At 43.0% G+C, this 27,586-nt stretch overlaps 1 protein-coding gene across 2 annotated transcripts in view; it reads right to left on the bottom strand.

Annotated features, from left to right (window-relative positions):
* aplp2 (amyloid beta (A4) precursor-like protein 2) overlaps positions 1 to 26,575 on the bottom strand; it is a 54,347-nt gene extending 27,772 nt beyond the window's left edge. The window contains exons 1-2 of one of the 2 annotated variants that reach the window (XM_042413689.1): positions 26,271 to 26,575; positions 249 to 422 (exon numbers count right to left, since the gene is read on the bottom strand). In XM_042413689.1, coding sequence (XP_042269623.1) covers positions 249 to 422; positions 26,271 to 26,342 — 246 coding nt within the window. In that variant the 5' untranslated portion in view covers positions 26,343 to 26,575. The remainder of the gene's footprint in view (positions 1 to 248; positions 423 to 26,270) is intronic. The other variant, XM_042413688.1, reaches the window with a different exon arrangement.
* Between the last annotated feature and the right edge of the window lie 1,011 nt (positions 26,576 to 27,586).

Here is a 27,586-nt window from a genome sequence, read left to right as displayed (position 1 = left end):
TATAAGTAAACTCTCAGTAAGTTATGTTTATATCACTTGGCCAGCTATAATAAATATACCAAAAGTAATATATCTTCAAATCTGATTCTCCCTGAAGTAATGTTCTTATGATGACACTCACTTTGTCTCTGCCCTTTTCTACCTGACTTTACTGCTTGAATTTTACCACCTCTGTGGGATTGATGGTGGCCTTTACAGATGAGATGGAGATACCCTATTTCAAAGAAATCTTTGTCACAGTGACTCACCTCTTGGCAGTACTGCAGCACACCCTCTTTGGTTCCTACGCAGCTCTTGGTTCCGGACGGGTCAGGTTCCCAGCGGCCAGTCTGAATGTTGACGTGCATGTTGAGCTTTCCGCAGAACATCGCCACCTGTGGTTCGGCCACGGCAAACCCTGTGCCTGCATTGGCTGCCAGTGCCTGCACAAAGACAAAGAGACAGAGAGAGAGATAGAAATGAGGGTTAATGTACTCAATCATTATGGAGCCCATAAAATCTGGGGAGTATTCTGGCTGACAGGCGTGAGACACTGTCTGCTCCACTCTCTTTTCTCATAAACTCCATTATGAGCTGACACAGGAGCCCCAGTGCTGTGAAGTCTGAACACATAAAGCAGGTTCAGCTCATGTGCTGCGATGTACAACAACAGACCTGCCTGTCAATGCTTGGCTGCTACCACAACTCAACGCTGCAGTGCTGAGAGAGCAGAGGGGTTCAGACAGAAGACAAATTAAATGCACCTCGGAAATGTTTGGCTAGGTTGATGGTTAGACGAGTAGGGGTTTGATTGGATTTGTGCACAAGGTTTTTTGCTCTGAGTGAATGAGAGGCTGCACGCGGAGAGCAGAAGAGAAGAAAAAACTGCAGCCCGTCATGCCCCACAAACCAGGACATTTCTAGTTGAGGGCAGAACTTTGCTCATCCAGACCTCCTGGGACCACATTTTTTCCACAAAGAATGGATCATTTACTCCTCAAGGTAAACACTGATCATTCCTGATCCACTCAGCTGTACAGACACATATGAACAACAACAACATATAATATGGTGAGAGTACGTGTTCTTAGAAATCATTGTTATTCGTTAAAAAATATTTCTATGATTGCCTAATTTGCCATCTTTGTTTACCCCCCCAGCCCTTTGAACAAGAGAGGAAATCTGCCATTTTTCTCTCCCTGTTGTCTTTCCTGTCATCACAGGGCTAACTGCTGAACTCTGCAGTTCCTCCTTCACCAAGCAGGAAGCAGCAACACCCAGTGTGCATGTCCTTTTCTCAAAATAACTAACTGCTATTCACTTCAGAAAGTGGTGACCAACTGACCAAAACTACTGAGTAATCAGCTTTCACATGATTGCATCCAAATGACTACTAGCATCAGTGTACTGCTAGCATCAGTCAACTCATCAGTTCCTCAATGAGACAATAAGTCACGGCCTGCTAACACCCGCCTGATGCTAGGGGTGTCACAACACGGGAAGCTCTAATGAATCAGTGAGGCGATGTAGCTCTGCATGCCAAACTATCCTCAAACACACACAAGGGAGCCTCTAGACAGGAAGTGAAACAGAACTGATCCCCTCCTTATTGTCATAATGTTTTCAAACTGAGTAAATAGGCATCAGCCCCAGAGACAAATAGAGCGAAACGTTGTGGACTGTTGGACTTAAATCTCTGATTGGTTTTCCGGGTCCTAAGCCTGGAGGAGACACCGGCAGAGGTGTCCTCTGCAGCGCAGAGCCAAGGAGAAAACAGCTGAAGAGGGAGACTTGAGTAACAGTGTGTTAGACAAAGCTCTCCGTCTAATTTTGCGCAGGCTCCCAGGCTGATAATAGGCGCAGAACAGAGTAGAGCGGGGACAAAACAAGTGCTGTGTAATCAGCAGTTGGCTGTAGCGTGTGATGAGCCGTAGAGCCAGCCAGGGCTGAGTCTGCACGCACACATACACACACACACACTAATTGAATACAGCTCCAGCCACACAAGCACATCGGTGCCCACGCAAACACATATAACACGCAAAAAACATGCGTGCACTCCTACAGGCACATGTTCATCCACGTAGGCAAGCAAACACATGCTGGACTGTCTTGATTCGGTCCTAGAGGCACAACAGCCTCAGATTCAACCTCATTTCCCCTCCTTCCTCCATATCCACGTCTTTGTCCTGCTCCACTTCTCCCTCTCTAAACCACCACAGGCTTGTTTGCTCTCCTCCCTCTCATTCCTTTGTGAGATTGGCTCGGGGTGTATGAGAAGCAGAGAGGTGGGGTGGAAATGAGGGACGCAGAGAAGCATGTTAAGGAGGAAGACAAGGGAGGCTGTGACAGCCTGACCACAACTAGACGATGTGGCTGTGGAAAAACAAGCGTTGGGGCTTCCTAACAGCCCTTTGGCTCCACTTAACTACACAAAGAGATGAACCACGGGGGGCAGCAGAGAGCACAAGAAATGAGTCACAGACACTGAGGGCTTGAGGGGGGGGCAGCATGAATGAGAAAGAAATAATTTGTCTCGTCTGTGGTCCTTGTGTCATCACCAGCGATACTTAAGCCAGAGGGTCGACCGGCCTCGAGACAACAGACTGGGCAGTCAGTTGTGCTGCCTGTGACACAACATCAAACAGAAACACACTACTGCAGGTGTAAAATCAACTTAGTTCTACAGACAAAATGTTAAGTTTTTTGGTCTCATCTTGAAACTGAAACTTGTTGTGCCTCAGCCTCAGATAACCATGACTGTGAAAATTTATTTCAAGACCAGCTGAGCAGACAACTGGAGTGTCATTGTCACAATTTTTTTACATCAAAGACCAATTTGTTCTGCTGGCCAGTGAGGGCAGACCAAAGCTACAACTGGTAAATGGACTCAAAAGTAGAAAAATGAGAAAAAGAGGAGTAACTCTCAGATTCAGAGGGAGCTGTGGAGGAATACTCACTACAGTGTTGGTCTTGTTTTCCTTTTTATTGTGACTTGATGTAACTGAACTCTGCCGTAGAGGTCATATGAACTTATTTTGACAGTAATTTTGTTCAAGTTCCTACATGAAACAGAGGTAGGACGTCATGCCAAGAGTGACTTCATTTGAAAAATTCCCTCCGGACATGTTTTATGATTTTGCTTTGAACAATAATGTGTCTGATATGGTTTTTCAACAACATTTGCGATTACCTTGTTAAACCTACTCCTCCTCCATTAATGAAAAATTCAGAATCTATAACTTCCAAGCCTCTGGTTTCCACATCACACTTGTGTTTGATATTGGACCAATACTGGCTTCCAGACATGTCTAGTGTCAAACTCGGCTCATCAAAGTTAAGTAACAATAAGGAAAACACATGTTTGAGTTGAAAGGGGACTTTAAAGTTCAAAAAGCCCCTGAGCATCGAAACTGATGGGAGAGAAAAGATGAGACATCAACAACAACATTTTGGCAGGTTAAAGGGAAAGAAAAAGGTGGAATTTGATGTAAAATTTGCAAAAATCCATCTTTTTTGACAGTAATAATGAAGTATTTTCATTTATTTTTCATTTTATGAAGTCTCTATGTTATGTATTAGCTAATACACAGTAAATTGAGGGTCGAAGGGTAGAAGGTGTCATGTTGTACAGAAAATAAAGCTGTTAATATGTGATCTGTGATGCTGAAATAATGTTTTTCAAAGAATTAGAAGTTAAATAAAAAAAAAAAAAATTAGTCTGTTTATCTCTGACCGTCACACATAAACACACAGTTACTGGAAAAATATGATGCCACTCCTAACAAATGTTAAGTCATTGAGCATCCATTTCTCATTACTGACTCACCATGAGATGTTATATCATGTGTAAGTGTGAACACCTGCTCTTATGTGGAGGCTTAGCAGAGTCAGAGGGAAAGACAAAAGAGGGAGAGAGGGAGTGGAAGTTGGGAAAAAGGGCGAGTCAGTGAGATAGAGGAAAGCTCAGGCAAATAGGGTAAATAGACGACGGCAGCAGGGAATGTGTGCTGATTGGCTTATGTCCTGGCTTGACATATTTTTCTCAAATGAACGCAGACTGTAATGCAATAAAGAATGGCGAAAGGCAGCGTGAACGCAGGAGAGACAGGCTTGCCACCACAGACGCCTGTCAAAAGCTGTGTGGGCTGAGCTCGTTTGAGCATTTAGCTCGTTTTCCGTCTTTACTGCAAACATACACCAGTCTGTCACTGCCTTCCCAGTCTGCCTCCAGCACACAAACATGTTTTATTAGCCTTCTCTGTGCGCAGAGCCAAGTTTCACATAAAACAAGCTAGGACATGACAGCGCTCGTCACGTAATAACGCATGGAACATTACATGCACACAAACAAACACTCCTTTTTTTATCCTGGTAACAGATAAATGTACCTTTATGAGTCTGTGTCCCTAATGAGCAACCCAAACACACACACACACACACACACACATTAGAGATAAATCTGTCTTCATTTCTAGCGGAAAACATTACCTGGCAAGTTACAGCCTGTTTACTGTCTACATTTAGTCCGCATTACACAATCATTTTGTCATGCATGCTATATAAATTTAGCTTGTTTTTCATTGTTACAATACAACCTTCAGAGTTTCACACTTATCTTAAAAATAATCAGAAATATTGATGTTTTTTTGCAGGATTATTTGAGTGTAACTGAATGAAAATGCTGACTGTAGGTGCAGTGTACTAACGATAAATCAGAGAAACGTTGACAAAACCAAATTAAGGCTTCACATACTACTTAGCTCAGGCAATTTTTGACGCTGTGAAAGCTGTTTTTGTTTGTTCTGTACAAAAAGGAAAGGAGACAATGTTCTTTTCTAAAAATTCAGAAAGGAAGGAAATAAAGCCTGATATCTCCAACAATGCTGATTGCATGCAGACACCAGCAGCAATAATAGAGAAAGAAAAGTGCGACTAAGTACTGCTGGCACAAACTTTAAAAAAAAACTCATGTAGTATTCTTTAATGAGGTTTTGGAAACCGCTCCTGGAGTGGTACGGGTCAGTTATTACACGACCTGCAACACAGCACCTGGGCAAGATCCAAAGACGCTAATCCAATCTGTGTGTGTTTGTATGTGTGTGGTCTCAGGTCAACTACTCAGGGCAGCATGATCAGCAGTGTGTGAGCCCCGGACACACACCGAGAGGACAGTGGGAAAGGGGAGAATGAATAAACGAAGGCCATGATGATCAAAGCGCTGAGGTTTTAGCCTCAGTGGTGATACTCCAATACAAACACAGAGTACACACCGTAACTACGACACAGCCAAAACAAACTGTACAGTAAATTCCTGTGTGGACACACAGTCTAATAAATGGTTTAGGTAGTGGTGCCTGACTAATATTAATTTTTGTTAAATTGCCCATGTTGCATACAAAAACAGCTACACTGCAATCATCTGTAAACCTTGTAGGCTCCACTGAGCGGTGGCAACTAGTCTAATTTTGGCAGTGGTATGGTGAAGCCATCCTCACAGTCTAGCCCTTATAAAAACAGCTCCAGAATGAGGCACTGGTCAGGACTCGTGGGTTCCCAGAATGCTTACTGTCCATGTGACTGTAGAGAAATGCCTGGCATCGTTAATCCACCTAATCCTTCCCTGTGGTGACTTAATACTTAAACAAGATAGGCACTGGTGAGAAAGCCACACACACACACACACACGTACAGGAGCATGATATACATGTACAATATATAGAGAAATAAAATTAACATTGGTTTCTATTTCTTATGCCTGCAGTTAAAGGTGTTGATGTGAACGGGGGAGCAGTGTTCGCCGCAATTACCTCGTCGAGCTAATATGGGGAGGGGAGCAATTACAGCATTGGCATTTCTTTATTATCTTATATTATAGCTTTTATATTACAGCTTTTAGTATCGCATGTGCTTGTTTATTGGGTCCCAAGGTAGTTGCTGCTGCAACACTTAAATTTCCCTGTTGGATAATTTCAGATACACAATTTATACGTTTTACCACAATACGTCTGCTGGGGTTTTGAGTTATTGATCAGTCATTACTTTGCCAGGTGCTGAGATTCAGACATGAAGACATGAAAACATCGCCCATACATTCTCAAATGTTGGAGGATGGTGAAAAGGTGACGTTTTCATTCACACTGTGAGAATACAGTAGCACCGAAGAATGTGCAGCCAGGCTTCATGGAGGTATTTATTGTTTCGCACGTTAAAGAATTTAGAGAGCACCTTAACTCAAGCTGCATTGACTGCAATGTCAGCTGTGACATGAAAATGCTGTTGCTGGAAAGAGATTTGTTGTTTCCCACCACTAGTTACTATGCTGCTATCTTCCAACATCGAATTTGGTTCACTCTGTGACGACTGTAGCACAGAAATGAATCACTAAACCAGACAAAGATCAGTCATGTCAAGAGTGATTCGACAGACTGAAGAGCGTTCAAGCTCGGGTCACGTTTTGCTTGTTCAGATAATGAGCTTAATGTGAGTAAGACAACCTGGTTACGATGTTTACAAGAGCTGACAGTGTTAGAAGTGAGTAAATATCACAGCACACTGATGTAATGTGTACTTTCAGAGACAATTTACACACGAGAAAAGTTTACAATAAGGAAGGCTTCATAAAAGCAGATATGATTCCCAAAAAGGTTGTGGCTCGCTTTTACATGCATGGAACCATTAACTCAAGGGTAAAAAGGTTTAGGGCCACTACTAATAATGATTCAATCTGTTGATTATTCGTTGGAAATGTTCAAAAAATGTGAAAAATGCCCATCAAAACTTCCCAAAGTCTATGATGACGTCTTCAAATCTGTTGTGTTGACTGAGCAACAGTCCAAAACTTAAAGATGCCAGTCAATCAACTAATCGTTTCAGCTTTTGAACAGTTAACTAAAGACAAAACAAGATTTCCAACTTCATCTTTTTTTTTTTAAATAATGAAGTAGTACTTCCGGAGACAAATCAGTGGAGTTCCCCTTTAACAATATATATCAATCTATCAGTACACACACACATGCACAATGAGGCAGTGTGACATTCGTAGCAGCAGTGACGGGAAGGCTGAGGCCTGAGCAACTGACAGCACCGTTACATCTCACCTGCGACAGATTACAGATGAGAGGAAGGAGGACATTCAGTGACAGAGGGACAGTGACATTTTCCTACTGACCAAACACCTCCACCACCTCCCACCCTCAAAAGGGCAGACAGTAAAAACAGAATAATAAAAGGAAAAAAAAAAGTGTCATGTTCTTAGTCTCTGAATCAAAAGGGCAACCCCTCACTGCAATGCAAATAAGCTCCTCTGTCTGAGTGAAATGGCCTTTTGTCTTCACCATTTGAAGTGTCCCTAGACTACACTGGAATTGCCCTATGAGTCACCGCTCCGAGCCCACAGCGGGAAACGCTCTCACAGTTTGGAGAAAAGTCAAGTCCAGTCAATGCCACTTTCACTCAAAAGAGAATGACTGAAAGCTGTAAAATTTACAGTTTTAACATCAGCCTTCTGTTGAATTCTTCTTCCTCTTTGCGGAGAAAGATGACTCACTTTACACTTCCTCTTTGAAAACATTATGGACTAGAGTACAAATTCTATGGGAATGTGCATATGTGTTTGAGAGTGTAGTGAAAAATAAATTCCTGAACATATAGTTTTACTTTGATCTCCTTTAATATTCAGTTAAAAATACCTTTACTCACAAAATTCTGTGAAGATAATTTACTAAATTTGCAAAGAAACCATGAGATGATTTATGTTCTTGTGTTCCTCTGAGTTTGAGGTGACAGAGAGATGTTCTGCAGAAAGCGGAACATCATGTTTCTGTTCACTAGCGGTCACCTCCATGTGACTCATTAACTTCCCATCAAGATGGGACAGGACAGGAGTCTGTTCCTTCTGCCCCAAACTGTCACGGGGGAGCGAAAAAAACACTGTCCCTACACACCAAACGCCCACCATGGAAGGCAACGGCACGGCCATGACACGCCGGTACCAGCCCCAGATCAGACAGTAAGCCAATTTGTAATCCTTTCCGCTCAACCTGTGCTTGATTGAACATGCCTTTGTTAATGAGACCGTGTGGAGCTGTTCCAAAGTACGGAACGCTGGAAATACCGTTGACGCAGCCTTGTTCTATATTTCCTTTCATGCTTTAAGCCAAAAAAATTGTTCAGAAGGGAAAACAGGTTGATCGTGATGAAGGGAACTTCTACCTGTTTGACTTCTGATACAAGTGGTCTGCTGTTAGATTAGCCTGCTGCCTTTTCAGCGGCTTATTTGGAGTTTGGTCCTGTGTCCTACATGTTTGTTTTTTTTTAACTTGAGCTACTAGTAATTACTACTACTAAATATTTTTAAAAAGAGAATATATCGGGATTATAACACCAATGTTAAAGCATGCAAAATAAAGATAAAAAAATGAATACAGAAATATGATTAATTTGGTTAAATAGAAGAATAAAATAACCCAACGTTTCACAAAAGTTAAATCCCATTTGTCAATAATGTTCACTCTTTGTTTTTTGTTAAATAAATAAATAAAAGTAATTAAAAGTCCTTGTTGGCAGACTTTTGAGGAGCTGAGATAAGACGTTTTCACTATCTGCACACTATCTGTTTTAACTGCAAAGTTAATTGCGTACTGTTTTGTGGTAATTCTTTACTGCTGTTAATATTCGACATATTCCATCTTGAGATACAGTAAACCTGACTTACAGTTTCCGAGGCAAACTATAAGCTGCAACCTGAACTCATTGATAGTTGCCCGAACGTCGCCGTGCTCAGTGAAGGGATACGAACAGTAGTGAGACGTGTTCGTAATGAGGCTGCGGCTAGAAGATGCATAGCAGCTCGCTGGTTGCAGGGTAACAGTTGTGGTGATTGAGTGCCACAGGTCTGCCTGTATGTCAGGGGGAGATAACATGCCCTTTCTCCGGCTTACAGCAAACGGACGTGAATGACGACTTGTTCAAATGGCCCGTCACTATGGAAACCTTCTACAAAAGCATCCCAGCTATTCACACGGAGAGAGACACTGAGGCTGTAGAAGAAAGAGAGGCAGAGGGGAAGAGAGAGAGGGAGAGGGGAGAAGAGGGGAAGAGAGAGAGAGAGAGTGGAGGGGAAAGGCGAGGGCAAGAGAGAGAGAGAAACAGACTGAGGAAGTGAATCAGGGGAGAGCGAAGGGAGGAGGAAGAAGAAAGCAGGGAGATAGATCATCAGGAGCTCACAGCGACAGAGCGAGAGGACAGGAAGGAGAAATAAGAAAGAAAGAGGAGGGTGCATTCGAGAAAAAGGGAAACAATAATGGAGGAAGAGGGAATGAGGCCACAGTTTTGAGAGACTGGCATATGAGACAGTGTTGCGTTGAGGGAGAGGAGATAGGAGGCGTGTGAATGGCACAGAGGAGGACACAATAACAGCTGCTCTGCCCTGTTTGGTGCATTCAGCAACACTGTGTCCTTGTGTGCAAGCGCCAAAATGACCCTCAGCTCCATAGGTTTGAACATAGCTCCCCTGACTCACAGACATGGCAGATATACAGTACACAAAGCTAAGTCTGTGCATAGTCCCCCCCCCCCCCCCCCGAACAAAAAACTGTGCCCATTGCCATGGCAGTGTGCATCAGTGTGTTCAGCAATGTCGCTCCGCATGACGAGCAGACACTGCACCAACTGCTGCTGGTTTCTTTTAAAATATTTACCAAACAGTAAGCCACAGCTTGAGCTCGGAGAGGAATAATGATAACGGTAGTTTGCAGGATGTGTTACGGCAGGTTAGTGCCACATAAAAAATTCCAGATTAAGCAGCAGCCAAGTTCACAATGTAGTGACTGTTTATGCAACTTTAATGGGAGCAAGTCTTGAGGTGGAGGATTCTGGGAAGTATTGGTGTAATGATACAGTCAGCTGTGAGGTTTGACATACTCACAAAATATTTTCCATAATGTTATTAATGACAAACATTTTCAAATTTACCGATTTGTTGCTTTAATATTGTTTTTCCATCTTTGCTACAAATAAAGTACCTTCTCTTCCAAATCTATATAAAACTAAACTGAAGAATAAATCATGTTGAGATGAAAATGTCCTTATTCAGACAGAATACATAAATGTGATGTTGGGTGGACCTTCTCTTCAAGGAACTAGTACACCACAAATGTGGTGAATGCTGCCATTCTGTTGAATTATTTAGCTGGAAACAGTATTTATGCCATCTGCATGAATGTCAGAGACACAACACGAACAAAGGAGAACAGACGTAGATCTGCACTAGATATTCACTTGAATATTTTCTCAGTTGTCCAGAGTCCATAACATGCAGAACTCAAACAGTCTGGTGGAAAATAAGTGAAACTGGAGTTCTTGGTAATATCCATACTGTAAGGGAATTTGACCTTTGGCTTTAAGTGGCCTGAAGCCAAAGACTACAAAACCACTTCACCTGTAGAAGTGAGGCGAAAATCTAATTCATATTGTATCTGAATGCAGCCTGTTTTTACGATGAAGCTTTTTAGGCATAAAAGCAGCATCGGTCAGCAGGACTGAAATATCTCATTTTATTGGATTGACATTCATGGATTCCAGGCAATTTATCCTAATGACTTTGGCTCTTCCCTGACTTTCCGTTTGGGGCCACTGTGAAGTTGACATTTGTGTTTTTTAGTGAAATGTCCTAAAAACTACTGGATTTACAGCCAGTAAATGTTCTACACACATTCATATCGCCCCCGGGATGAACTGTGAGTCAGTCATTCCGCATTTTCTGTCAAAGCCTGAAGATTCATCCCTTCAAGAGGAACCTCATGTGACCCTCTCACTGCTCAATCAGATCCTCTTTCCCAAATCTCTGTCCTCTGCTATACTATACCGCATCTTGCTCTCATAGAACAGAAGCCATCGACATCTATACTTAGCTCATACTTTCTTTCTTCTTTCCCTTGCACGTCTCTCTTACATCATTGTTATCTCAAGAATATTGTTGGGGCACTGTCGCTCTCACCCTAGCACTCCTTGCTGAAGGCTGCTTGTAATCATTATGATCTAGTAATTATCTATGTGTTCGTTTTAAGTGGCTGCGGATAAGAGTGTCAACTAAAATCCCACCATGTAAATGTTAATGTAGGGAAGTAGAGAGATACTAGGCCAAGAAAGACTCTGTTAATTAGAGCAAAGCACTTTTCTTTCCGTGGCACACTGCCTTTTCACTGGGGAGAAGGTGTGTCTGGGCTATTTATAAGCGGCTCCAGTTGGTGGGCCAGTGGGGTCTTAGTCTTCCAGGCTTGCCCTGGCCAATGGAGCTTGTACAGAGAGAGAAATAAACACTTTAAACGCATGAGAATAACGCAAAAAAATTTTGGGTCAAGTGGTGTCTTAATTAGAACCATATTTCATCTTTAGAAGTTTTGTAAATGAGAGCTCAGAGGGGATTTTAATGCAAAAAGGTAGTTTATTCCATTCTCTTTAATGAAAAATCCTGTCAGAAGACTGATTAAAAGTGGCACGAACCTGCTTGTGTCCCATTTAATTTATTTTCGGTGTCTAATTAGGGATTTAAAGTGATTCTGATGTGCAACGGTATGCTGTCACAGCAGGTTCACACGGCGAGCAACTTGGTTCTATTGTGGGTAGAACAAGAACCTGGTACGATCTATGTAGTTATTTTATGTAAATAGATTTTAAAAAAGAAATACAACAATGTACTGATATAAATTATGTATTTTTCAATGCTGTGGTTGTAGTTTAGTAATAAATAATTTTGATGACTTAATTAAAAAAGGCACAATAAATCAACTATTCTACAACCAATGTTTTGGAGTTATTTATTGCTGTGGTCTTTCATGAAATAAAACTCTTCTGTTGGCCAGGGGACGGTGTAGACAGGCATGTGCTACTGCTGTGACACATGGTGTCCTCAGTTGCCTCTTTTCACCTGCCAGAAGCTTTATCGTTGGGATTCTTGTTATCCCCACGTTACACACCCACTGCACAGGCACCCTGAACAACCAGTAGGAGCTGCAAGTGCAGACAAGAAACTTCACGTGTTTCCCACCTGTGAACACAAATTTTATTTGTTGGAATACATGGAAAGGGAACTTGGAAGCTTAGCTGACTTGTTAACCATCCACACATCAGCTGAGTTTAATTGGTCCTTGAACTCTAATAAAAAAATAAAGAAATAGACTTGCAGGTTCTTTTTGTTTTGTTTGCACTGCAAGTGCAGTTATATTAATCAGTAACAGTCTTTGTGGGAGACTTCTTAGAAAACTGTTAGGTTCCTATGAGGTAGAGTTTAGTGTTTTCATAGAGAAGACAAACCAAAGAACCTATTAACCCATGCAAAAGTGCACCTCAGATATTTATAATGTTGGTGCAAGGGACCAAAGGGCAGCCAGTCATGGGAAAAAAAAGCCCTTTGGTACGGATAGCTAAGCCATGCTGTGACATCACAGGACAAAGGTCCTCAGTCTTCCTCATTTCAATCCCTTTCCCCTCCCTCACTTCACACAGTTTTTTTTCCCTTTGACACATTTTCTCAGACACTCGGTGTTGTCAATACTGTGTGGTCTCGCCATCTTTCTCTCAGCTGTTATCTGCTGCACGTCAGACAGACACAGAGCTGCTGTTCAGATGCCTGCCTGTGAACACACGCTGAGTGCCTGACGGCCAACATCAGGATGCCTGCTGCATCTTGTGTTTCATTATTCTTTTATTCCGAGGGTCTGCCACTGAAGCGAGGAGAGCAAGCCAGAGCAGGAGGGGACAGAAGAGCCATTTCCCCCACGGCTCCTCTTGACACAGATTTCGACTGCATGCATCTCCCTGGAATAATACTCTTCCCCGTCCACCTCTCCAGCCCCCCCATCACACACAGCTTTGAGGGTCATCCACACACAGCCATCGTTTGTTTTTTTTCCGTCTACCTGGTTAGATTAAGGTAGAGCAGATTGGTTTCTAGCTGGCTGAGGAGCAGGAGCCAGAGAGCACAGAAGATGAAAGGAAGGAGGACGCAAGGGAGCAAATTTGTTTCAATTCTGTTTGGAGTGTACTATTTGCAGTATATGCTGCCGAACTTGGGAAGAGACACGTCAAGTGATAGCAAGGGCTTGTCTACAGCTTCCTCATTAGTCCAATCACTGTCAAGAGATGTCAGGAAAGAGGCAAAGAAAGAATTAACGAATATGGGCTGAATCGGAGAGGCAGGGAAGAAGAGTGTGACTGCTAGCCAATAAAAAATGGACGCTGTTATCTATCACTTAACTATCTTGGTAATTATCCATCATTAAATATTTATGTGCTTCTCTCCTGTGTTGGCTTGTAAAGAACAGCAACCAGTTGTCACAACAGCTTTAAAAAGAGAATCAAAAATAGCATAAGACTATAAATTGTTGATTGCTTCTTTAATGCTGCAATTGTGACAGGAAGCTTTAATAGAATAGAAGAAGAATTGATTAAATTTGAGCCCACATCATCATCAGTGATTTTTAAAGCCACAAAAATATGACAGCAAGACAAAAATTCAGAGTGTAAGATGTGTGCTGTTGCTTGCAACAAAGGTTGGTATACACATTTAAGTCTGTCAACAGAGAAATAACTGATAAGTGTTTGCAGCAGTGATAAAGAGATAATTACAGTGAGGGTTTAAACCAGGACTTGTTGTTTAGTTGCTAAGCTACACAGGTGCATGATTGCATAAATAAGGTGGACGACTGTAAAAACAGTTTCTTGCACGAAGAAGATAATTGCTTTTCATTTTACGTTAATGACTGGAGGACTGTGATGATTGAGGTCCATTTTCAGGTGAATTTTTTTTTGCAGCGGCCTCACAGCTGCATGGTGTGCTGACGACAGATTTGAGCACGCCTGCCTCTCCTGCAGTGCTCCTGTCAGTACAATCAGCCATTCTTCCTGCCTGCCCACTAAAAGCTCTCTGCATGAGCAACCCCTTCAATTCTCCATCTCACCTCCTTTTATCTCTATTCACTTTGAGGACTCTGGACAACTCTTTGTGCACCCATCCCCTCTTGCCTCAACTATCTCTATATATTTACCTCTCTACCTGCTTGTCTCTCTCTCTCTCAGTCTGTCTCTCTTTCTCAGAGCCATGTGAGCTGGCGTCCCTCTCAGCCCTCTCTATCCAGGCTTACGGTCCACGTGGCCTAGAGCGGATTACATTCTTGACATCACTGTGCCAGATGTTTACCACTAAAATAGACAGAACAACTAGACTCACCACTAAGTCAAACAATGCATTAAGCCTTAGTTGACATCCAATTTTCCATTTATGCTTGAGCAGGTTCTTGTATTTTAATAGGAAAGATTCTCTTTTGCCTAATGATCTCCTCTGTTTCCTTTGTCTCTAATGTCTCTCTCTTCACTGGGAATCAGAGCTGCTGTCTTCATTAGCTTGTTCAGGAGAGTAAATTGACTAGCTTTCTCTTGTTTTCACCTCATTGCTTCCTTTCCTCCCTTAGTTTGCATTTTTTTTTTATTCTTCCTCCTGCAGCTTCTGCTGCTGGCGTTCTCAGTGAGCCGGTATGGAGATCAAATAGCCGATAAGCCGCCCACTGTAACATACACATTAGCATGATTAAATTGGCCATTGCCTGTCCATTTATTAAAAGCCTCTCTGTGCTGGGTGGGAGGTCTATATAGCTGGTGAGTGGAGTAGGGGAGGGATGGGGGGATGTGTGTGCGTGTACACGATGTGTATCACTCTCCTGTGTGTGTCTAAGCCTGACATCACCAAGGCAGAGAAGTTAATGAGGGTTGCGGGGGTATTTCTGACACAGTGCTAGCTTTCTGCAGGGAATTTCAGGTGATGTGATGGAGTGAGAGCCTGTTGAGAAGCGATAGATGGGCGGGAAAAAGTCGGTGGTGGGCTCTACTCTGGCAGTGGCTACACAGGAGATTTAGGGCTTAGGCGATTGTTAGACGGGGCTCAGTTTGTTTTGAACTATGGGCCTGTGTTTTCCGCGGACCGCTTTATGTGGACGTTGACTCTTTCCCCACTTTGTACTGCACTCTCAGCAGTTTAAAAGAGGAGGATTAGACACAGGAGTGTGCCTCTCTCTCGTCTGCCGGAGAACACAGCCGCCTAATCTCTCGTGCTGAGAAGAGGGGATTTGGGAGAAATGACCTGTGCTCACTTCACTTTCTCTTGCCTCTCTTCCCCTCTTTCCCTCCAAGTTGAGAAAAAGCACAATGCCGCACCCTTCCTTTCGTCACTCCCACACCCGCTTTTTCATTTTCCTGCTGGATGACTCTGTGCTCATCAGCATGCAGCATCACGCGGCAGCTCCTCAGGACCAGGCAGGCTGGCAGACAGGCAGGCAGACTTGTCAATAAAGGAACCACAGTAACAGGGCACCTCAGCAAGGCCTCCAGCCCTGTCACTGACATCTCTCTCAGCTGCCTGGAGTCCCTCATTTAATGAGCACGTAATTGTTGAGCAAGCAAAAGAGAAATTGGGGAGGCAAAAGGGGAAAGCGGCGATGAGGTGAGAGGTGTAATAAAGAGATAGTAGAGGGAGAGGGAGAGGGGAGCGGGTGAGGGAAGCGCAAGGACAGACTGTTCCAGTGAACAAAGTAAGATATAAAATAACCAATTTGCCCTAAAATTTGTGGTGCAGTAGATTTGGCAGCAATAGAAGAGGGGAGGCAGAACACTCTGTCTAAATCAGAGGGACTGTAAGGGGAATGCTGCTCAGTGGGAGCTGACATTGAGAGCGGGCGGAGAAAAACAGTCTCAAGGACAACATGGAAATATCACATTCAGTCGCTACAAGGAAAGCCATGAGTTGTGGTGAGGCCATGCTGGATCAGGAGACCAGCCAGAGAACTGCAGGAGAAAGAAGATCAAGGACATGTAGCAATGTTTCCAAAAGATCTGGCAACATGACATGACAGTAGGTGACAGATGTTCTGTGTGGGAATGCTAAAAGAGAGGAAAAAGTTGTTGACCTTATTAGTATTAGTATGTTACCAGAGATTTGACTTTGATGCCATAACTCATTGTAACATCTATGGTTTCAATACTATAAAACCATAGCAAACAAGTGCAGACATCAAGCAGCGTGTTGCCATATTTCACTGGGATGTGTCTGTAGCAAATTTTGCAAAGAGGATCAGTTTCGGAGATGAAATGATTAGTCAGAGAATAGATGGACTGAAAATGCATCAATAACAATTTTGCTAATCGTTCAAGTATGAATGTGTAAAAATTTAATATTGCAATAATTTTTCATAACTATCATGCTAAAATTTGTCATTGTGACAACACTCAATTACCACTCGGAGGTAAGTTATGGACGGCAGCTGAGTTGGACTCTGGTCCCTGCATGCAGTGTCACTCTCCCATGACCACCCAAGCTGATTTTAAATGAATCTGTGCTCTGATTGCAGAGATCCTTGCTCCCTTTTCTCCCCTGCAGACACTGAGCAATGGAGCAGAGACACAACCCACATGGCTGCATTAGCCTGTGCTGCTCCAGGCAATGCAAGGGAGGCCATCTTTACCAGGGGAAAATGATGAATGTAATGTAGATATGCTTATCTGTCATTAAGCCCTGCTCTGCCCTCCCTCTGCCTCTCTGCAGGCGGAGGGAGGAGGGATTTCAATCAGACTAGTGAAGAATATAACATAGACTTCGCAGCAGACTTCACAGCAGTAGCATACGTCTCTAAGCCTGTCTACTAAACTCTCTTTTTGTCAATTGCTTGACCTTGCTCCCCCACCCTCTGTGTGTCTCCCTGCAGTGTATGGCCCAAGTCAGACCTCTGCGGCATCCTGCAATTTCTCTGGGAAAGATCCCAAATCCAAATCAGCACAATGATGGCGTCTATGAGGCTGACAAATCCCCGCGCCCTCGCATGACTGGGCTGCAATGTCTGACTGTCAGCTTCCAGCACCTCAATAATAGCGCTGTGACGATAAATAGGCTCCTGAAACATAAGGACAGGATGTGATGAACACTGACGGGAGCAGTTATGGAGGAGGTGGAGTCCGGTGAAGACAGCTAGCTGCTCAGAACGCTCTATAATTAGCCCCAGAAGATCAAATGACTTTTAATGGGTTTGTCTGAAAACAGGAGACTATTTCAGATTTGCGCTTGGAGCTATATTCATATCTCATCAAACTAATGGAATTCTCTAGAGTGCTTGATTGGTTTTTATCTCAGATCAAAATGGCTGATAGAGGTGCACGGCTGCAGCATTCACGAGCTGCAGTTTTGTAGTGAAAAAAGTGCCAATTCAGGGCACTATTATGTATAAAGGCAATGGTTGTAAGACAAAACTTACACATAATGTCGAAATCCAACAAAGTCCTTCAACTTGTGATCTGACAGTGCTCAGAATTCATGGTGTGATGCACAGTCACTGTTGCTATAGGAGTCATTTTCCATGAGCACTTCAGTGAGAACTGTCTTTTAATAACTTCTTGTGACAGATAATGGAAACCTCTACTGGTCATTAGTTAGAGAATTAATAAGAGAGATACTACAAGGATAATATCAGGGTCATAGCTCAACCGCTGCCTGGTCTGGGTGTTGGGAAGCCTGGTGCAGAATGCTAAATATGCTGCCTACAATTAGGCCCCCGAGCATGCTGTTACATACTCTGCACACGCTAATACACACACCATGCAATGAGACACGCTTGGGAACTGTCATATGCAGACACAATTAGTTAAATAATCAATACGCTGATCAGCTCAAAATTAACTAATAATTTTGATAATTAATTAATCTGTTGAGTCATTCATCAAGTAAAAATGACAAATGTGTTGGTTCCGACTTCTCAAATGAGAGGATTTGCAACCTGAATCATCTATTTCTTGACATTTTATGGCCAACAACTACTCAGTTAAAGGGGACCTATTATGTTCATTTCCAGCTCTATATTTTTATTCTGGGACTCCACTAGAATAGCTTTGCATGACTCACAGTTTAAAAAAAAACCTCCTTATTTATCTTTTACTGGCCCTTTATGCAGCCCCTCAGTTCAGCCTCTGTCTCTAACAGGTAGTTTTAGCTCCTGTCTCTTTAAGGCCCAACCCAACATTTCCTGCTTTACTGCTTCATATTAAAAGCTTTTAAATTACCAAATAACAGGAGGCTTTTATTGTGAAGAATTTACAGGAAATAAAATGTAGTAGAGCTTCGTTAGCAGTGCTAAAAACAGATCAACACAAAAAGATATGGAGAAATTCAGAGCTATTTGTTCAACAGCTCAGTTAGAAATAATTGCAAGGAGAAATAGTACAAGCAGAAACAGCCACAGTGATGATGTTTGATGAAGAGCAGAAGACAACCAGCACACCTCCAACAGGTAAACAACTTAATTTTACTTTGCCCTGCTGCGTAATGGAAAAACACTCACAGCGTGCCAGCTCAACTCGAGTCATGGCTCGGCGTGACTACCCCCAAAACAGTGGAAAAACACCATAATGTTAGCAGAGTTGTGTGTGCAGCAGATGACCATATAAAGAAATCTGTCACGAGCTGATGTCGGCTCGGACTGAAACTAGAAAAAAATGTTGGAAACCGAGCATTCAGAGCAGTCTGAAGCCGGTGCTTTTTGCTCACAGGGATACTGTATGTTTGCCTCATTATTTGACACTTTGGCCACATTTAATATGAAATATGAAAATAAAGAAAAGCATAATAGCTCCCCTTTAATAAACAGATTAATCAACAATGAAAATAATCATTAGCTGTAGCTCTACAACTGTTTGTTTTACTTCCGGACTCGAAAGTCGGTGCAGGGGAGACAAAGGGAAGTATAGACTGATGGGAGGATATGGAGCTGCTGCACATGATCTCAGTGAAATTTCACGTCCTGTGTTTTCCCAGGGTTTCCTGCTAGCAACATCAATTTTCCCCACTTTCTTTTTTAGACTCAGGAAATTATGAACTACAGCCGGGCTCTAACTCTCATTTACGTTTCGCCTTTTCCTTAAATTATACACACAAACACTCAAACCTCCCTCTCTTTATTTCCTCTGTAAGGGCAGGGAGGAGATCCGCAGGATTTAGCTCTTTATCACGCACGAACACCTCTCATTGAATTGATTATAGGGCACGAAGGTAAGAGTTTAAAGACAAGTTGGGAGAAAAACTCAAGAGAGGTAAAAATGCTATTCTGTCTCACAAGTCCAAAGTAGAACACTCCCTAGCCTCTCCCTTTTCATCATCCCTCCTTTGTAAGTGAAATCTCCCTCTTATTCTGTCTGTGTCCCGTGTGGACCAATCTACAGGGCTGATGTTTGTCCTTGGCCACCTTCTCCTCGAGAAAGTGCTGTATCAGACAGCCTGCTAACAGGGCCGTCACACAGCTCGAGTACCAGCGGCAGCAGCAGCAGAAGCACAGGCCTCTCTCTCTGGGGGTATACAGTTACACTGCACTGCTTCTATCTCTTACCGTTCTGACATTTTAATTTCCCCCCCTCTCTCCTGAGGAAAAAAAAGGATAAACTTAAAAAAAAAGGAAACAGGATGGACTCCTTGCCGCCCTTGGTTCCAGTCTGGATGATACCATTTCCATAACAGGCAGGGGGGAAAGAGAGGACAGATACAAAGGAAGCTCAGGAAGCAGGGAGACGGACAGGGAGGGAACTGGAACTAACATGCTCTGTTTTCCCTGGCAGCAGATAGAGTATTTGTGCAGCATTGCTCAGCAGCAAGGCAGCCTGCCAGTCATCCAGCCAGCTTATCAAGGCAACAGCACAGCCCCCCCCTCCTCCACCCCCTTGCCCCCCACTTTCTCCCTCAGTTATAAAACCATGGCCACTCAGTGCTTTTACCTGGGCATGCACATAACTCAAAGAAGAACTTGATAAAACAGGAATTTCCATGGCTTTCAAATCACCACAAAACAAAACAACAACAAAGAAAGGCACTGTGGCTGTGACCGTTCTCAATCCCATCCTAAAAGGATGCCAAACGTGATGCCAAGACACAAAAAAAAACATCAAAAACTTGCCTCCCAGCGTGCCACATGCATATCCAGAGAAAAAGGACAGACACACAAATATACACACAAAGACATACAGACAGACATACCCACACACTCTGGCTCACACAGAAAAGAGACAAAGACACTTATCAACAAATCGCTATGAAATGACACATCAATTATAACTAATGTTTGGAAAACTGGGTCTGATTGACACGATTCAGTTGACTATGGGTTCAAACACAAGTAAAAAAAAAAGAACAAAAAACAGCCTTTGAGTAATTTATTCTCTTACATTTTCTGGTGCAGTTGAACATACAAACAGTGGGAAATAATGCCTGGCACACAGTTAAACTAGCTCTTTGATTCTTAGCTGCCTGCCTCCATTTTATTCCAGTTTGTGCAGGCAGATAAAAAGGCATACAAATCAGTGCGCGAGCCTCGCTCGAGCCAGCGGATGACTCACTGATCTCACAAAAATGAGAGGTACACACCTGAATAAGACGAGGAGGGGACAGCAGGCACAGACTTCCTCACGTATGGACAGACAGGGACCGAGGAGGAGACAGACGGGGGCCATAGGCAGAGGTACAAGTGCACTATAACTCATAGATAGCCCACCAAATATTTTATTAATGGGAAGAAAAACCCAAGCAGCAAGAGTGACTCACAGAGCCACAGGGACACACACAAACAAGCTGGGCAGAGGGGTGACAGGGTTTAACCCACCTACGATGACTGCCTACTCATTCTCAAACAGAAAATACATTAAAAAATAAAAGTCTGAAATGGCAGAACTTCTTTCAAAGGGATTAAAGGGGATGTTTTTGTCTACCGAACTTGCCATGGTGTATAGTCACTCTCAGCACTATTACAGGAAGAGAGCCGCTCATAGCACAATACAGCAAGCCGTTTGCACTTCAGGCTATGCATTCCTGAGCACTCTGGCATATAAACTGACAAAAGGAATTCTCATGCAGCCGTTCTTAGCCCGGCTATTGTTGAAACCACTCAGACTCAGGTGTAGTGGCGTTCACCTTGGCTGTGTATACACGAGAAGGATTGTCAGGACTGTGCAGATTGGCCTACATATGGCAGAAGGCTTGGTGCAACTTAAGTGATGTGCAGTCATGAGTGTGTCTATTTGAACCCACTCACTCCGCGCCAAGTCCCCACCGCCCAGGATCTCTCACCGAGAAAAACTGACTAAATATGTGATGAGCTGAGCTGTAAGAGGATTCGGGTGCAAACACACACACACACACACATTTCGAAGGCATACACAGACACACAAACACACATTTCGAGTTGCAAAAAAGGGAGGCAACTCTGCTCACTTGGGATAATTAGAGCGCACGCAGAGCCTAGGAGACAAAGCCTGGCATCGTGAGAACAAGGCTCGCCTGATGAGGCTTCTCTATTTAAATCCCCGGGATGAGCTGAGAGTGTGTCTGTCGATGGAATCGCTCCAGGAGACATGCACAGGCTTGGAGGAAGAAACAGCCAAGGCGGTGAAAGGAAGATGGAGAGACAGACGGAGATAAAAAAAAAAAAACTGTAGATGAACCAAGTGGCAGGAAGGTATCTTTGAGGAAATGACAGGATGGAGAATAAGGGCTTAGATTCAACTAGATATCCCTTCCTACTGTTAGTAATAGGCCTGTTCACACCTGGCATTAAAATGCATCTTGGGTGATCCGACCACAAGGGGACAGCTCTAAGCACAGGTGTGAATCCACCCAAGATGCATTGAATACACATTGAGATCCGATCACTTAGACCATATTGGGAGGTGGTCTGGTCTGCATATGACTGCATTCTTTTAGCAGCGTGTACGCAAATGTGTCCTGAGCCACACTGAAGGACCACCTACTCAATTGACGTCTTCTACGTGAGCAGATACGTATTCGTTCACGCACCCACAACGTCATATTTAAGTGTGAGACAACAACAGGCAAAATGGATTCTCGTGGATGGAGTACACATGAAACATATTTCCATTTGGGCTGAAGAGTTTTGATTTTGCCCGCACACCAAGGTCTTTCCAAATTTCTCTTTCAAACTTCTTTTAATTTCCGGCAGACTAGGCACGGGAAGTGTATTGCTGCCTCCAACCAGTTAAAAACATCAATGCATTTGGTCTTTGCAAACAGAAATGATGTTTATTTGTATACAGAGCAGGGAAGTGAGATCCGATCACAAGTGGTCACATATTCTAATGCTAGGTGTGACCAGTGCCGTAGAGCACAAATCAGACTTTTATTGTTGAGCCACTGATAATACACACAGGTGACTCACTGTTTTTCTGTGTAACTTTAAAAGGTAGTTTGCCTCCGCAGGGCGTAGAAAAGAGGGTTTGACTGAGTGAGTGGGAGAGTGAGCGTATGAGCGGAGAGAGAAGGGTAGGGCTCTGGGATTAGTACCTTTCCCTTTGCAGATCTATAAGCACCCTGTGTTTCTTGTCACTAAGAGGATTCACAGGGATACGGGGCTGTCCCAAGAATTGAAAGCAAAGGTTTTACGCGCTAATCTACAAATTCAAGGGCGAGTGAGGCGGATTCTCGGCTGATGGAGCACATGCCACCACCTGCAACTTGATTGACACGGCAGAACGTGGAGGTCAAAGAGGAAATCTTTACAGCTCAGAAGAGAGAGAAGAAACCGCTCACCCAAGGCTTTAACAGTGCTCTGCCACCCACAACGATGTATTGAGAGATCATTATCAAATGCAAGTGATACTGATTGTTGTTTTGGGGGTTTTTCAGGCGTGAAACATTGCCAACAGTCTGCCTCTGCCCTCATCTCTCTTCTGTATCTTGATCATCTCTGTATGGTAACGACACCCTGGGCTGTCCCGGCTATTCAGGGGCTCACAAAAGGCCCTCATAGGGAATCATTCAGCCCTGTTAACGGACGGCTCCATAGCACCCGCCCTGACAATCACAGCCAACTGGGAGCATTCATTCACATGCAATTGTTCACTATCAGCTCATACCCAGAGCAAACACACATAGAAGCACACAGGAGCACTCTTTAATATCAACGCTCGCTTACAAGCACACACAGTCAGGCACGCACACAGACTTCAGATGATAAGAGGAAAAAAATGCTGCTGCAAGAGGACTGCAACCAAAGAGCAATAAGCAGAGCACCACAGTCTTTTTTTTTTCTTCTGGTTATGCTGAAGAGAATTTTTTCTTACTTCTCCCTGAGCACAAATATCGAGCATTTCCGCACTTCTGTGGATCGGATCTGCTTTGTCCACTCCTCGAAGACCACTCTGACTAGCACATGTTTGCAAACAGACCAGCATGAGTTAACACTGCATTTTTCTTCCACGCTAGCCAAATCCTGCCTTGAATTAAGACATGTGTTGAGATACTTAGTGGAAGGATCGACACCAACATTTTTTTTTCATTTTATGACATGCACAAAAATTTGATGTTGTGTTGCATAACATGCCGTCATTTTCACATTGTGTTTTATGGCTGTGATAATCTCTGCTTGCTTAAGTCAACTGAGAATAAAATGTACCTGATGCATTAACTGTTCCAGATATTCCGTATTCCACTAATCCAGTTGGAGAAACATCAGCAAATGCCTCAGTGTGATGCAATTCTCTGGGTAAACCTGCTATGTGGTTCTAGCCTGCGCCCTATTTCTAAATTGGCTCCACAGAAGATACAGCTGCTCACTCTGGATTGTCCACAAGCGAGTGAAACTGAAATCAAATCTTGCATGTTGTTTTTTTTTTTTTTTGGATGCAAAAAAGGTTTTAAATTATGAGTAAAGGTTTTAAATGATAAGCCAAGATACAGGGGGTAAAGAGCAAGAAAAGCAGCGGGGCAAAACTCCTTTTGAAGCAGCAGCAGACTGTAAAGCTTTGACACAGAGATGCTCAGATGAGAGGGAGAGGTGGTGGGGGGACACAGCTGAAGAAACAAAAGCTCACGATCTGGCTCTCTCGCAGGTATCTGACAAAACCAAAGCGTTTACACAGCTGAAGTATCTGGCTAATCCCAAAACACTTAAAAAAGGAAGGAACTGCAAAACAAGAGGGCCGCTCCGCTCCGATGACAATCATAATATGCAAAGAGAGAGGACGAACAATGGAAGGTGAGAGGCAGACGAGAGGGAATAATAATAAAAAATAAAAAAAAAACGTCTCTGACCACCGAGGCCTGGACGGTGAGTTTGTGTCTCGCAGGAGCTCTCACCACCTCGTAAATTCAAGCTCAAGGTCCAGGGGAGCGTGTGCAGCCAGCATGTCAGCACAGCAATATCTGTGTGTCCACAAGCTCATCAGCAAGGCCTGGTCTACATACACCAGCAGCCTCACTGACAAACAACTCAACAGCAGCCAGTTGTGTTTTTTTTGGTGTCTCAGTACTGACACGGTTCAAACAAGTAAGAATTACACAGATTTCATTACTGGCCTGGTTGAGAAAAAGACAATTTAATGTTTAACTTGATGCTTGAATAACGTAGGAATCTGTAATCATTTGCTTTAGTAGCTAAAAATGTAACCTGGTGTTTTTTTTTTAATGTTGTGTTAGATTTATACAGTCATCTTTTTGGGGTTTCGGTTTGTTCTTCCCTTTCTGGGACTCTAAAGCTGTGTATTCTCAGATGTTTTGTTTATTATCACTTAGTTGCTTAGTCATTGGTTTCCCGCAGGCAGTATTTGGAGGCAAGCATCGCAGGTGCAAAAACTGACACTAATAAACCAAATTCTATGCATGTGATGTTCTACCGCAAATAAAAATGCCATATCAAACAAAGAAAAAAAAGCACTTTCCTTTAGGACGGGCCCTGATTAAACCACAGGAATCCTCAGCATGAGCCCCTCAGTCGAGCAGCCACCATAAATTTCTCAATTTAATCTGGGTGACTGATCAGGAAAATGCATCGATTTCATCCATTAATCATCTCAAGAGAGTCTGTACGGTATTGATCAGTCCGTCTGTGTGGTTAGGAAGGCTGACTGAGGAGGCAATCATTGCAGAGGGGACAGGTTCTTTGTGGAGCTACGTGAGGCGGCATAGATTCAGTTGGGGGACATAATAACCATTATTTCTCTCCACACAATGCCAGCCAATACTGCCTCAAAATGGCTGAGGTTCTGTCGCAAATGCGGGAGAGTGAAACATTCCCTGATAACCACTTTGCACGGCAGCATAACGGTGCCAGGAGGAGACGTCTTGTTAAAACGGGTTTGTCATGCTTGCTTCAACAGTGAGCATGAAGACTTGTGTTTACAACCTCTGAGGGGTTGGTGGGTGGTTGGGCTGTTTGCTCTTAAAATGGGTGCATTGTTATCCGATGACACACGCATATGTCTGACACTGCAGACATCATAGTCTGTGGACAATAACTGGTGAGGCAGCAGGAAAAATGGGACATCAGGTAGGTATGAAACGTGTGCATGTGTGAGTGGGTGTGTTTGTACAGGAGGACCTACATTTAGGCCATTTGGATCTAACAAATGGCCTTCAGTGCTGTATTTAAGTGGTTTGAATTGTGCTACAGACTAACCTGTCAAAATAAACCATTCAAAGACAGTGTTGATTAAGAACAGGGGCCTGCCTGCATCACCAGGTCTAGCATTAGAGGAGGCCATCCTGTTCACACAGGAAAGGTTTGAGTTTAAATACCAAGATTAAAGATTTCCTCCTTTCTTATTAGGAGACACAACACATCCAGACACACATGGTGGAGGTAACTGTTAAGTACAGCAGGCGGGATATTGTTTATGATCCATTGCAGAGGTCTTGTGTGTCCCCAAAGGCCTGACAAAGCGCCAGTTGTCTTTCATTTGATCTCTGCAGCAAACCCCTGCTATAATTCCTGTTACAGCACCTTCCCCACATTGTTCAACTGGCACCAACAAACTGCAACCAGTGCTCAAGACTGAGGAGAAGACTGACCTGCAATCAAGCTCATAAATATCTAAGTAGATCTAGATTTTTATATATCAGCCTTTATGACCACGTTTAAAGGCTGTAAAACTATAAAAGACACAAGTCGCCTGTTATTTAAATCCTTACATTATGAATCCCGAAATCAATCTGATCAATTCCGCTACTTGTGTGAGGAAATCTTGTGCGCAAAAAGTAATCAAAGCCCAATAAAAAAAACATTTACAGTCACATCAAGCTAGATAAAATATGTATTTGGTTGAAAGATCAGCAGAGATTGGCCATAAATGCCTCATGTGTAGAGAGGACAAAAATATGGGCCGAAATAATTTGCTTTTACATGAGAAACCAACACTGGTGTTTTGACCGAGTCAGACTAAACGTGGCACATAATAAATCACATCAAACATTTCAGACTTACCTCAATATAGCCGGCCAGCGCTGGAACCACAATGCCCAAAATAAGGACAGATATCGCTGGGACTGAACCCATCTTCTCGGGTTATGCTACTGTAAATAACTTATATCCTGTGAGCTATATTGGAAAGGTGGCGTTCCGGGAGAATAAACAGCAAACCAAAGTCCTGGGAATAATCTGATAATCTATCCCGATGAGCGAGACGAGTCCTGCTCCGCTTGTTTTGTTACCCGAGCCTAGAGAGAGAAAATGTTGGAGGGGACTGCGCGTCGGTCTCCTCTGGAAATGTGGACTGTGTCTGTGGCGCGGCGGCTCTGCCTCTGCTGCTGCCTCCTCCCTCCTCTGGTTCCGCTGAGCCGCGCACAGCAGAGCGCACTGCGCCACCAGGCGACCGGCTGCTCTGAACACCCGCCCTAAAGCTTATTCTAGCTTAGCTTTTAATTGTACTTAAATGTCTTTTTTTATAGTGCTTTGTGTTGCTTTTATATTTTACCTTGATGCCTTTTATGTTCTATGTAAAGCACTTTGAATTACCTTGTTGCTGAAATGTTCTATACAAATAAATTTGTCTTGCCTAAAACACCATTTACACTGGGCTCTGCCTGTGTAAAGTCAAACATAACATCTATTTAATAATGATACAGTCTTTAAAATTGAGATTTTTCCATGTTATACCACCTCACTATAATTTAGGAGCAGAAGTATATTGTGTTTTTTTACTTCACTACTTTTATTTTAAGACTAGCTTCTAGTGACAATGCAGATAGATAGATAGATAGATAGATAGATAGATAGATAGATAGATAGATAGAAAACAAACACACCAGATATGAATACAACACAAACACAAGACAAATTATAAAATACAAAAAGGACACAAAAGATAAAACAGACACATTAAGATAAACAGGAGCATTATATCCTTAAAAATGTTCCAGGGTAACTTAAGTTTATTCCACCTATGAGGAGCATAATAGGTGAATGTTTTTCCCAGTTCTACGTTCATATATGGGATATTCAAGGTTATGCATACTTGTGAAAAGGTACGGTATCTCATATTTTTAAGTCTTAAGAGTGATGATAAACAAAATAGTAGCTTATTTAGGATGGCTTTATAAATTAAAAAAAAGACAGTGTTGTTCCTTTTGAGTGGTAAGTGATGTCCACCCCTCTTTCTCACAGACGATACAATGATGGGTTGTAAAACTGTCACCGGTAATAAATCTGAGAGAACTGTGATACACAGCATGAAAGGGTTTGAGGGTATAAACAGCAGTATTTATGTAAATTACAGCTGCATAGTCTTGCAGTGATAAAAA

This window comes from Thunnus maccoyii, chromosome 6, assembly GCF_910596095.1.
Source record: "Thunnus maccoyii chromosome 6, fThuMac1.1, whole genome shotgun sequence".
Taxonomy (NCBI): Eukaryota; Metazoa; Chordata; class Actinopteri; order Scombriformes; family Scombridae; genus Thunnus; species Thunnus maccoyii.
The sequence above is the reverse complement of the archived record's forward strand: the minus strand, read 5'-3'. Positions and strand labels throughout refer to the sequence as shown.